We start from the raw sequence: 13,564 nt of genomic DNA on the forward strand, positions 1-13,564 counted from the left end.
CGCAGAGAAGCCATTAACGGAAAACTGGTGAGCCCAGGGAAAGGGTTGGGGCGCTGAAGCACTGTTGGGCAGTGTCACAAAGGCCCTTGACAGTGGGACTGGGGTCTGGGACCCTCAGTACAAACTTGGGGAAGACCAAAGAGGGAAACCCATAGGGAGACATTGTATGTTGAACCATGATGAAAAGTTCCACCGAATATTTGTAAAACAAGCTGAATGAACGGAAAGTACTGCACATACATTAATGATAATATGAGCAGATGAGAAGTACCAATACGCAGTGTTGAAACAAATCCAATCAAGTCCTGGCAGGAGAGTATACCAGGCAGAGTCAAGTGTTTGAAAAGAGATGCACTCAAGTCCTGGCAGGAGAGTACACTGTGCAAAGCTAACTATATGAAAAGCAGTGAAAGACTATATCCAAGACCTGGCAGGAGAGTACACCAGGCATAGTCCAATATCTGTGATAAACGTCTGTAGAAAGAAAGCCTAAGGAAGAATCATACACATGAGACTTCGAGCTGTTGTAAATCTGAAAAGAACTTGGTGGGGGAGTATTCCAGGTGACTTGCAAGTCTGGGACCTGCACTCAATTTGTGAAACAGCAAAAGGAGAATTCTAAGGAGGACTCATACCCTTAGGATTGTAACCGGCTTTGATTGCGAAGAGAAACATGGGGAAGGGAGCCATTTCCCTGGGAGTGGATTGCAGCATCCAAAAGGAGAGTTATCCTTTTGAACATTAAGAAACTGGATTATTCTTAGTTGGAACTTTTTTGGTATTGGTAAAAGGAATCTGGGTTAGGGAGCCATCCCCTGGAACTGTGAACATTGGCCATTTGGACCTTTTTGGTTTGAACTTATACCTTTTGTGTTGGATTGGATTATTTGCAAACTTTTGAAAACAAGAGACAATGGGCCACATTACACGGTAGGCGGTAAGGGTTTACCGGTACCAGTAAGGGCACCGGTAAACCCTTACCGCCTTACTACGAGGTCTCTTTGCGGGACCCGACCTTAACGGCTGGTTTAAGGAACGGGCCCCCTAAGGGTAATGAGGCCCAATATCCTTTGCACCTTAGAGTTAGTTTTAGATTGTGAGGGACAGAATGGGATTTCGGACACAAGATGTATTCTTACTTGGAACATCTTGACAAAGGACAGACCCATTAGTTTTGGTTGAGTTAGGGAATCACTGGCTAGATTAGGGATAGGGGGGCATTTCCACCCCTTTTCATTTAATAAAAGTTTGTAACCAAAATAATGAGTCCTCTCTGTGCCTCATTCCTGGCTCCTTACACCATGAAGACCAAGATAAGTCATGCCTCCGTCAGTAGCTTTAGAAATTCTCACACTTCCTACATCTCGTGTTTGTTTCCAATATCATCTTTACGCAACATGTATATCCTTTATTTATCATTTAGCACCACTCTTAAAGCTTTGCAAAGTGTTAAAAGCACTGCTAAATGACGCCAGTCTTGTCAAAGGTAAGAGAAGTGCTACATTAAGATGTGGCCATGCCACAGAGAACTTCATTAATGACGGCATACCCCCCTGAAGGAAATCCAATACACTGTAAAGGATATAAATGTTGCATAAAGAAGACGATTCCGGAAACAAACACAAGAGTTAGGAAGTGTGGGAATCTGTAGAGCCAGCTGATGGGCTTCTGGCGTACTCCTGTTTGGAGACAATATGAGACTGCGAAATGTATTCTGTTGGCTGTTGCAGGTGTTCAGACATAGGGCAATGTTCAACTCAGTACACTCTTGGAAGCCCAAATGGATTGTTAAGGTACGTTCTATGCTAAGTAACTCCTCTACTGACCTGCCATTCTGGGCAGTTCAGGTGTTTACGTTTTTATCGTTGGCTATTAGGCGACACTTTAGTACCACCTATAAGTTAAAACTATTGCATTGGGTATACAGCTAGGAAGGAGGGGACCTGTGAGAAGAACCACACAGCTTGTGGGCATTTGGTAATTTCCCCACCCATTGACTGCCCATGGCCATGCTAATCCTATAGCCATTCCCACCCACTACACTACCTGCCCAAAACACATACTCCTGGGCTCTATTTGAACGAACTTTATCAAGATGTAACATACAACACTGGCCTGCCAGTATTATTTTTAAGCAATCTGCTGAGATTTAATTTTTTTATTTGTATTTATTTATTTGCATTTATAAAGCGCTCACACAGCCCAGGGGCATTGAGGGCATTAATGGCTCAATTGCAACTGTAAAAGTGATATTGGTCTTTGGTGAACGAGCTCTATACATTTTTGCCCCTTTCCTGGTTAGATTTATTAATTCGTCATTCCATTGCAACCAGGTTCCCGAATCCATTAAGACGGCCACAATCACACCTTTGGTCAAGAAGCCAGGATTAGACCCTAAAGACACAAACAACCTGAGACCCATTACAAACTGCAATTTCCTGCTGAAAGTACTGGATAAAACCGCAACTGCCCAACTTAAAACATTTGTAAAAGCACATGATGTTTTACACGCTAGACAATCCGGTTTAGGCCATCCTACAGCACAGAAAAACCTCTCTTAGATCTACAGACCCACATGTTGGGCATCATTGATAAGGGTAACACAGGACTGCTAGTTTTATTGGACCTATCAGCGGCATGCGATCTTTTAGATTGGAAACGCCTCCATCTCACTTTGGGAGATGGAGGGCTATGTAGCCCGGAAGCAATCAACTGGGTGCAGTCCTTTCTGTCACACCTGACATCCAGAGTTTGCTGGGCAGATGCTACTTGGTTACATGTCTTTATACCAAATAAATGTATCTCGAATGCCCATATAACTAAACTTTTACCTTGAAAACTTGTATATTGAATGCAGTTTTTTCCAACCCCTAAAAACCCATCCCGACCATTTCCCAAAAATATTTAACCCTTTACCCCACCCTAAATACATTCGATGTAACGGTTTTCAAGGTAAATCTTTTGATATAAATGTCATTCAATAGAAATATTCGGTATAAACACTGTATACCCAGTCATCATCTCCACCAGCACCTATTTATTTGCGGTGTCCCACAGGCGGTCGTATGTCACCCCTGCTCAGGCCATATGTGACCTTCTGGAAGAGACAGGCTTTTTTCACCAATTGCGCGGATACTCAGCTAGTTCTTGAACTCTCTGGAGACTACGAGCTTGACACGACCATCCTGGAGCATATTTATACTTGGATTGGAAACTGGATGAATCATAACCTGATGTGCTTGAACGGGAAGAAGACTGAGTTGTTGATCTTTGGCTCATCTCAGTGCATGGCTAAACTTGAACCTAGACACTAGTCTTATTTGATCTATGACTGTACTATTCCCATTTCAAAGGTCAAAACTTTAGGGTTCCATCTTGAGCCTTCACTTAGCTCTGAAGACCATGTCAATCAGACTGCTAAAAGCTGCTCGTATTGGTTTATGGTCATAAAACCGAAAAAAAAAATCTCGAAAAAAAAGGCCGAAAAAAAAGTCGCATTTTTTTATGACGTTTTTTATTCGAAATGGGGGGTTTCCCCCAACCCCTCTTTTTAATTTTTTTTTTTTTAACCATTTTTTTTTTAATCCCGGACCCCAAAATAAATATATAATTAAAAAAAGAGAAATTTGACTTTTTTTTCTGTCTTTTTTTTTCGACCTTATTGTTAGTCGAGATTTTTTTTTCGAGATTTTGACCGACCACCGCTCGTATTACCTCAGTCTGTTGAAGAACATCCGTCCTTTCCCCCAGAGTCCAAATGTGTATCAATAGCATGGGCAATAATACTATCTAGACTAGACTATGGTAACACACTACAGACAGGCGCAAACAAAAGGAGCCTGCAAAAGCTGCAAGTAACGCAAACCGACGCTGTGCGCATCGTTAAAGGAAAAACCAGAAGAGAGCATATCACAAGCAGTCGACAAGATTTGCATTGGCTCCTGGTCCCTGCACGTGTACAATTCAAGGCATCTGTGCTTGTTCACAGATGTTTATATGGTATTATACCAGCCTACCTTAAAAGCATGGTGTCATCATATGAGCCTATAAGAATGCTGCACTCAGGGGTGGACTGGTCTATATGGAACTCTGCAGATTTCCTGGTATGCCACTGCATCCTGGGCCTCTTGTGCGGTAACCTATTTCTTTTCACCTTTTCTCCTAGGAAAAGGGTTGGGCTTGCTGAAAATGTGTACTATCGGTCCACTTTGAAAACTATTTCTAGGGCCTCTTTTGGATCCCAGTCCGGCCATGGCTCTGCTCATCGACACTAGCGTTGGTGAACAACCAAGTTTCAAGCGGGCTAACAGCCTTGGAAGGTCATTTCCGGTCACCTAAGCCAGGCTTTGGAAATCTCTTCGCCAAGATCTGAGACAACAAGAGGACTGCAAAAGATTTTTCCGGCAGCTAAAAATCTCTCTTTGAGTAAAGCTCTTTTGGATTTACACTGAGGTCTAGCTGAACGTTTCATCCCGTTTTTGTTGCATCCTTGTGTTTATGTCCTGGCGCCCGATGCCTGCAGGCTTTTGGCGCCCTAGAAATAAATAAAAAATCCAAATTTAGAATAAATAATTAAAAATACACACCATTTCCCAGGGTCAGATAACCACAGGTCATGCGATTCTTACCTTCATTTATTTGCATGGCTTGTTTACCTAAAAAGAACCCTAGTGACCAATTGTTTTTACTGAAAAGTTGCAGCGTATCTACACACAGTGTCCATCTTGTACATGTATTGCTATGAGTAGGGATACCCAAGATGACATCTATAACCCATGCATCTCTGGATAGCTGTCCAGTGCAAAAATGCTGCATCCAAACTTAACCACCGTATTACTAACCTGCCACCACTCCGCCCTGGTTTTCCACCAACTTGATAGCCGCCCGCATGGTTCCACCCGTCTCTATCCACTGGTCCACAAGGAGTATGTGCATGCCTGCAAAAGGACAGATTTTGGTTACAGTAAAACAGGGCTAGACATCACCTCAGAATCTAGTAAGGATGTGGAAACTAAACCCCCACTCCCACCCCCCACCCCCACAAACAGCGTAATCAAGTGCCTGAGAAGATTTTTGTAAAGCGCACACTGTACACTGAATCCTTTATGGGCACTTCACTGGGTTCATGGTGTGGCATGCACACATTACATGGAGGGTGTGTCTGCAAGAGGTGCCACACTGGTGAAGGAGGTCGTCCACGAAGTGCAGGCTTCTCACATGTGCGCTAAACCTGCCGTTCGCTCTCCAACAATGCTGGCAGCTGTGCTGTGGCGAAGTCATGTTTCCCCCAAATGCGCTCCTCACAGAGTAAGTCCCTAGTTATTAATATTATATATTTTTATAGTGTGAACCTAAACTAGTGGCAACGGTCATAGAGCAAAATATTGACAGCAGGAATTTAACAGGTCATCAACTAAACATGATCACCCAGGGACAAGGCGCCAGCCAATCAGTTTGCAAGTAACCTGGGGTAAATCCTTTGATCCAAGCCAGTGTTCCATCCAATCACCAGCACCTTCATCCCAGAGACCACATTTCACCTACATGTCCCGGTGGCCTGGTGACATCCCTCACATCCCACTCCCGTAAAAATCTTTCCTACCACCCTCTGCCCCCACTCACCTTCTCTCCCACCTTTGGTCACCCGCTTGTCTGAGCTCCGCCTCCTGCTAGTCATGGAAATAGAAAACTGGTTCCACACAGAGCCCTCTTCCATTTCCATGACCGGCTCAACTGCGATCTACATGCATGCTGTGTGTGTGTAATAAAAAATAAAAAAAGAACTTGCTACTAACACCTCAGTGCTCATCCCCGGGGTGCTATTAGCAATCACATCAGGGTAGGGGGGCTGGATCAGCCACACATGTGGCACCAGGGCCCAGCCGAAAGGTTGCCAACGGAGATCGAAACTACCAAACACCCGGACCCACTTTTCAATGTGTCACCCTTCAACAGCAGACGCAATGGTGAAAGTGGTTACCCCCAGTGACCCTACATTTCCTGGGGTTTTGGTTTTCATTGACCAGGATTTAAGGGGCCTTGATGCATACGTTCTTGAAATTCTTTCATAACCCATTCATTCCAACGGGTGTAAAGTCCAGTCCTGCACCCATCAGAGCCTGGCTTTTGTTGGTGGAACCTGAGTATGGGTATCCTGCCTGAGGACCCTTGGATGACTGGGATAGGTAGTTACCCCTTCCCAACCTGGTAAACTTAACTTGCATATACTATGGAAGTACTGTGCAAGCTCTAGGACGCCTGCCGCAATGGGCCCATTGTACCCAATGGTAGAACTGAGAGTAACATTACAAAGTAAATAGAAATCGAGGGTGTAAGGACTTAAGGGTTAGTGCGCTCCGCCCCATGCTCTGAGCACGAGGCCAGCTGCGTTGCCGTCCCGTAGTGGTATAGCCTCAACCACCCAAATCAAAGGGTTTCAAACAACATGAAGAGCCACAAGGTGTGCTCAGCCTACTGGACTTGAATCAATGTAGATGTGTTAAGCACCTATTGTAAATCAATCACTATTCTTGTGCAGTTAATCAGAATCCTTTAAATTTAACTGAGAGCCGACACGTGTTTCGACCGCACGGTCGTTTTCAAAGCTCTACCCAGTTATTGCCTCAATTAGCGAATATGGTGCCGACCAAGTACACGCATCCCGTTATTTCAACTGTAACCGTCTATTCCTTGATGGGTTGCCTGCACAACTGTGTGGTCGCTGGGATAGATCCCTCACTTCCGTATGCAAAGTATGCTTAAAGTGATCAGAACTGGGTTAAGTACCTTGAACATGGCTGAACCTTTGTTCGTAGGATAGGGCGTGGATGTGTGAAGCTTAGTACTGAAGTGCTAGTGTACCTTGTTATCCTATAAGTCTGCGTCGGATTGTGTAACACCTCCTCCGGCCACACACTCACTGTGAATTGTCGTGCTTACCTTTTAGTACCCTTTACTTAGTGTGTATGGGTTGCTAAATAGAATAATGTTCAGACTTTCATGTTGGGACATTCTATTTCTTGTCAAGCTCTTGTGCTAGTTAATTGTTTTTTACAGCAAACAACGGATCTCGTTAGTCTCAGTGGACCTTGAGTCCTCGTTACCAAGAGAGCTCAGTTTAGACACCTTTCTGAAACCTTTGCACGTCCACCAAGTTTGGCTTCCCAGAACCCTACACAAGAAGTGGTTCTGAAAACCCTCCTAACTTTGACAATGAAAGCCACACACCTGTTTCCGGCCATGAAACACAGAAGCAACTGCTTAACACCAGCAGAGATGGAGGGTTGGCACAGCACTTCACTCATAGTCAAGGTTAATCTGGGTAATAAAGGCAGACAATGAGGGTTGCAAGAATTGGGAAATGTGCAGACTATAGGACTAGTTGCATGCCCCAAGATCACCTCCCCAGTGAACCTCGTGGACAAGCCCTATTATGTCAATTGTGACTGTAATTTTCAGATTGGACTTCTGTGTTGCTGTAGTTTTGCAGAGTCTGAAATGGCCGTCAAATGCCACGATGGGGCTACATAAAACATGTACAAACAAGCCACCAAGAGCCTTATTTTGGATCAGTTCAAGCGGTAGTAAAGTGTAAAAACATGTATAAAAGGTGCATGTACAGGTTAACGTTTCCTTTAGCACTCCAGATGATTTTCTTGCATTTCTCCGGCACCACAGGACACAGATCGAAATGTACGATCCCGCCTGCATCTGATTTTGATGCCGTCGAAAATGCTTTTGATTCTTATGGACCCACTAGCGTTTAGCACCTGTTCAAAGTTGGCACGGAGTCCATGGGAATCCATGTAAAATGCCGGACGCATTCTTGTACAATCCCATGCATTACTAGGGGTACACATGCACCAGGACCAGACCGTTTCTCGTGCACAAAACAATCAAAATTGCGCCTCGTAGTGCAAACAATCAAAATTGGATGGCGGGGACCACATACACAAGGGTGCACATGAGCTTAATAACCTCTGTGCAATTAATATGAGTGGTGCCTCATCCTTAAAGCACACACACACGGCGGAGTGACGCAACTCTGCCGCGTGTGCACGTAATAAACTGGGCATGCCATGGATCGCTAGTGTGACAGTGGAGCCCGGACAGAGCACCGTGTCTCGTGTGCTCTGTATGCTGAGGGGGCTCACGGGGCCGGAGGGGCACACCAACAACCTGTAACAGTGGCGACGAGGTCACCTGGTCGTTCTGACGCGGACCCGCTGGGCCAAGGTGTAGAGATCTTTGGGGCATGTTTCTGTGAATTCCCATGCCGCGGAGTCGGTGAGGTTGGTGTGGTCAGCCGCCATTTTGTCTACGCATGGTGGTGAGGAATGCGGCTCCCGTTGGGAGTGCTTGTGCACCTCCCACGTGAATTCTTTGTACAACCCCTTATGCAGGGGGCAATATTCTGTTGCTAGAAAGCATTTTGGAGTGCTTTTGGGACACTTTTCTTATCCAGTTTGAGGTGAGGAGAAGGGGAGGCCTAGGAATTCATTTTTTCTTTCTTCTTCCCCTATGTCCCACCCAACTCAATTTTTGGGACATCTGGCCTGTGTGGTTGGGAGGTTATTCCATATTCCTGGCTGTATGGACATTAGTGGAGGGGTAATCACTACAGCAAGCCCAAGGGTGAAGTGGTGGCAATTATTTGCATGCTTAATTTTTGGACATTTTGGACTGTGCGCTGGGAAATACATCTTCTGGCTGTGTGGACTTGGTGGAGCGGCAATCACTACAACTAGCCTGAGGGTGAAGTGTTGGCTAACATCGGCACGCACGCTCAATTTTTTATGGACTTAAGAAATTAGGTTTGAAAAAGGAAGGAGACTCAAGTGTCGAGAGCAACACATAAAAATTGACCCACATGCACCAATTGCTATTCATGACTTTTGATTAAGTAGTATCAACTGTTTGAGGGCGCTCCCTCACCACTAACAGGGTCGGATTAGCCCATCTGCCAGTCGGCCTGTGGCCGGACCGAAATGATGTGTAGTCCTTGGGGGCCGGTTTCTGCCCACACCTGGGCCGGTTTGAAAAAAAAAAATATTTTGTGGAAACAAACAAAAAGCACCAGCAACGGCATAACACATCAAAGCAAGATAACACACGTTACCTTGCTTTGTTGATTGAATTGCATGCATGATATGTGCATCATACATTCTGATGCATGTATCATTTACATGCTGCTGCAGCATGCCGCCAAATTTGCACCAGACGTGTAGATGAACTTAACTGGTGTGCTGTTAAATCTCAGTTACCACTTTAATGGTATCCACTACAGAATAATTGCTCATTTTACTGTAGCCAATATGATAGCTCAGTGGATTGAGCGCTCACTGCTGCGATGTGTTTGATCTGCAGGTTTAAATCCCAGCAAGGCCATCTCAGCCTTTCATCCTTCTGAGGTCGATAAATGAGTACCAACACAGGTTGGGTGATATTGTGTGCATATTTGTTCTATAAAAAAAACAGCTTAAGCGCAAGTGCTATACAATTTGGCCTTGGACATCTGCTTGCATTCACAGTAATTTGACAATATGGATCTATACACAGATATTAATGATACATATGATGATCCATTCTTGTATGAAATGTAAATCCCATTAGTGAAAACATAACCACGTTTTTCGTAGTGTACTTAAGAACAATGTTATTTGATGCCACTTCCTGTTTTGACAAGGGGTGAAAGGTCGTGTTTCATCGCTTCCCGGGATGTCACTTTCGGGTGGGGTCAAATTGCATCACTTCTGGTTTGTGAGGCGAGAGGTGGGCCACTTTTTTGTGGCGAGGGGTGGGCCACTTTTTTGAGGCGAGGGGTGGGCCACTTTTTTGAGGCAAGGGGTGGGCCACTTTTTCTTGGGTGTCCTGGCCTATTTCTTGTCCCAGTCCGACACCGACCACTAACCCTACTAAAAACCTTCAACTTTCCTACAAACTCATCTCTCAATTGCCAAACACAACAAACACATAGCCCTAGCACAGCACAAACTGGAAATGACAGCAAACGGCAAACCCCCTCCAGAATCGTACTCAATCGAACACTAAATCTCCAGTACTATGCCACTGACACACAAAACAGTCCCGTATAGGCGGGCACACCAAAACAATATAATCTAAAAGCAAACCTAGCACTCAGTGACTGTTTTTTTCTGAACTGAAGCTACCAACAGCACAGCCAAAAGCTCTCTTGCGCTCAGTGCTCCAGATAAGATTTCTAAGTGGGAGTATTTGACTCCCAATGTTTTTAAAGTTGGGAGTAAAATGATTTTTAGGAAGTAAAAATGTAAGTCCCATTCCCAATGGAAGTATTTTATACATGAATAAAAATGTTTTATCCATAAAAACAGAAATATTTTTGTAATAAATATTTCTTTACACCCAATTATTCATGCACATTAAGAGATACACCGTTACCTCTTTGGGTCGGTATGCAGTGATAAAATTGCGGCAAAAATGTTGCTGTTAAAGGTGTACCCCATTACACCATTGCGTAGGGGGTGTCCCCCACTACCCTTAAATGGTATAATGGGTCTGGGGGTTGCGGGGGTGTCCCTGCATCCTTTACATGGATTGCGGCTGCAAAACCACAGACTTTTTGCCGCACTATTTTGTGTTCACAGCCATTTTTGCGCAATTTTAACACATGGAACCTTTGGGTCAAGCAGTAATAATAGCGGTTTCTTGCTATGGCTCTACGCGGGATACTGTTCCAAACATATACTTGAAACTGTGTGGGTGAAAGCAGTGGGACAAGCTCTTATGAGCCAGTTTCCTATTTTTTGCTGGGAGTATTTTTACACCCCATTTTCCTTTTTTGGGATTATTTGCCAATTTTTTGGAAGTAAAAATAGCCGATACGCCCCTTATCTGTGCACTATTAATCTCAGTCCCACTAATTAATGGTCCCCAAACCTCCTTCCTTTCCAGATCCCCCTGGGCGCTTCAAGGCCATGAAAATGGCAGTGATGTGCAGTATAAATCTGCACAACGTTACTTATTGGGAAAATAATGAAAATGGTACACTTTGAAGCACACTGCATCAGTGACTGATCAAATCTACAAGCTGCACACTGAACAAAATCACTCCAACACACTTTGGGCAACAAAGCCGGTCACACTGGCTTGTGAAGCCAGCCCATCTTGCATTGCAAAGGAGGGCCCCTTCCACTGGCCCAATCGGGATGTTGTGGTAGGTTTCCCAATATACAGGTCAAGGGGGTCTCTCCAACGTTGTCCCCGTCCATCTCCTACGGCAGGATATAGCCGCTGAGAAAAAAGAAGTCTGGTAATTGCTAATGGTGGACAGGAGTGCTGGGAGGCAAGAGGAGGGTGCTGTAAAGAGACTACTGTGCAAGGTTTTAATTCCTGGTGACTATACAGCAGCCAGCAGCCAGTTGCAAGGCTCAGAAGTGCAGACATTTTCTTGCCATTTCCTGTGGTTTTCAGGAGCAAAACTATTACACCTAGAAAGCATGAAAACTCCTATCACACACAGTTACAATCAAAACACTATACAGATAATACAGATATCCATAGCAGAGTTCTGGAAGCAGGAATGAGGACAGGGCTTAGGACCCTACCAAAGTTTCCCAGCCAAATAGTTGATGGCTCCACCCAGTAAAATGTCACTCTCCCTCTAGAACTGAAACTTTAAGGACAGTCAGAAAGTGGAAAGGGGGCAATAACCTTTTACCAAGGGATGCCACATTCACGCTGCACTACAAAATGTGGTGTAGTAATTCAGGGGTGGTCAGACTTTGAATATAATAACTAGAGGATACGTAAGGTACAACGGGTGAGGTTCCTTGGCAAGGTATCAGCCTAGAACACCCTTGTTAGTTTTGGCTATTAGTTGTAGATGAGGGGGCTACCTATAATTAGAAACTATTGTCATGGGAAGAGAAGACCGTAGAGCGGTGAGATGTTAACCACCCATGGACAGGCTAGTCTCTAAGGCCATTCCCACTCAGTACATATCCGTCCTTGCACAAAACACATCTTCCTGGGATATGAGTCTTGCTCTGTGCTTTTTGAACAGCCTTTTTGAAAGGTTATGGCTTATTTTAAGCTACAAACCAAACATTAAATAATAAAACGCAAGCAAGTGTGCCTTGAGCCATTTGTTTTATAAGTGGTATTTGTGCCATTGCATCTTCTCCTTGCACCAAATTCCTCTACAGGAATTGGCAAATCCAGCAATGTTGGTTCTTGTATATGAATTTGAGTCATTTGCCAGGCACTGCTACAATATGCCCAGGTGCTTGCAACATTTGCATGCTTTTGCCACCTTGTTGGCAGATTTTACCATTATGTCAGTGTCTAGAAAATGACTATTCCCTGCCAACACAAAAGCCAATGATGTTGGCTTTGCCAGTGCATGTTTTATGGGCCGTGGATGCAGCCAGTGCTTTGTAGTGTGACTCTAGCACTTCCGTATTAGTTGCAAAATAATAACTCGTACTTTCTCCCCAAAGACGAGTCCCCTCCTGTGAGGCTAGGGAGGTGAGCCCTCTCCACAACACCCTCCCTAGGGGTCGAGGCAAAAGGGACCTCACCGGGAGAGACTCCCCCTTTAAAGAGTTCCACACAGAGTCCTTATCCCCCAGACAACATTCCAACAATACCTCTGTAAACCCATCTCCTAAAGATTTATATGAAGAAAATACCAGCATATGTTATTCTCAACAGGAAACTGAATATTCCTTTAAATGGAAAATCCCCCTTAACTGAGACGAGGATGATAACATGCAGAGAAGAGAAGCCACTGGGGCAGAGAAAAAGGAACACTGCCCAGGGAAGTCCCATGGCTTCGTATTATATGAAAGGGGAGGAGTCCGGATACGAGAGAAAGAAGCCCGCAGGTCACAAATTGGCTTGCATGCTGACAGAGGAAAGGCTGGACACGCAGGCTCCTGCTGTTGCGAGAGAACAAGAAACTGACAGACACGCTGCGTCTTGTAATACAGAGAGAGAAATTAAGCTGGATGTGTGTCATCCCAAGAGAGAGAGAGAAGTGGTGGCGTGACCACAAACTTGTGGTGGTCCCAGTGTCCCGAAAACAACGCTGATACCACTCTGCAACTACCAAAGCGGAACAAGTTGGTAGCCGAAGTACCGAAAAGCCATCCTACGTGATGGCACGAAGAGAGAGATAGAACGAATCCAAGGAGCCAACCTGACAAAACAAAGACAATGGTGAACGAATAAGAAACCTGGTGATGTTATCCCCAACAACAAGAAGTAAAATGGAAAACGGTAGACCCAGGATGGGGACAGAGAATCATTATTTGAATGTTCATACTCGTCTCAGTCAAGATGAAAGATTGACAAATAGAAGAGTGAATGAGAGCTAATGTTGGAGAGCTCGTACTCATTCCTGACAAGAAGAAAAGTATATAATAAATATTAGATCCAGTATACAAATCCCAATGAAGATATAGAGACTGTACTACTAAGGTCCAGGGAAACCAACAAGAATCATCATGGGGATACTCATACCAATCCAGATAAAGTATTGATATGTAGGAGAATGAATAAGAATCCTTATTGGAGTCATTTA

The 13,564-nt window shown here is 44.5% G+C and overlaps 1 protein-coding gene across 2 annotated transcripts in view; it reads right to left on the reverse strand.

Annotated features, from left to right (window-relative positions):
* Positions 1-13,564, reverse strand: part of LOC138488386 (adenine phosphoribosyltransferase-like) — a 278,013-nt gene that overhangs the window by 15,751 nt on the left and 248,698 nt on the right. For both annotated transcript variants that reach the window (XM_069615325.1, XM_069615324.1), the window contains one exon: positions 4,842-4,937. In XM_069615325.1, the coding sequence (XP_069471426.1) occupies positions 4,842-4,937 (96 nt within the window). The remainder of the gene's footprint in view (positions 1-4,841; positions 4,938-13,564) is intronic.

This window comes from Ambystoma mexicanum, chromosome 9, assembly GCF_040938575.1.
Source record: "Ambystoma mexicanum isolate Mex_15411 chromosome 9, UKY_AmexF1_1, whole genome shotgun sequence".
Taxonomy (NCBI): domain Eukaryota; kingdom Metazoa; phylum Chordata; class Amphibia; order Caudata; family Ambystomatidae; genus Ambystoma; species Ambystoma mexicanum.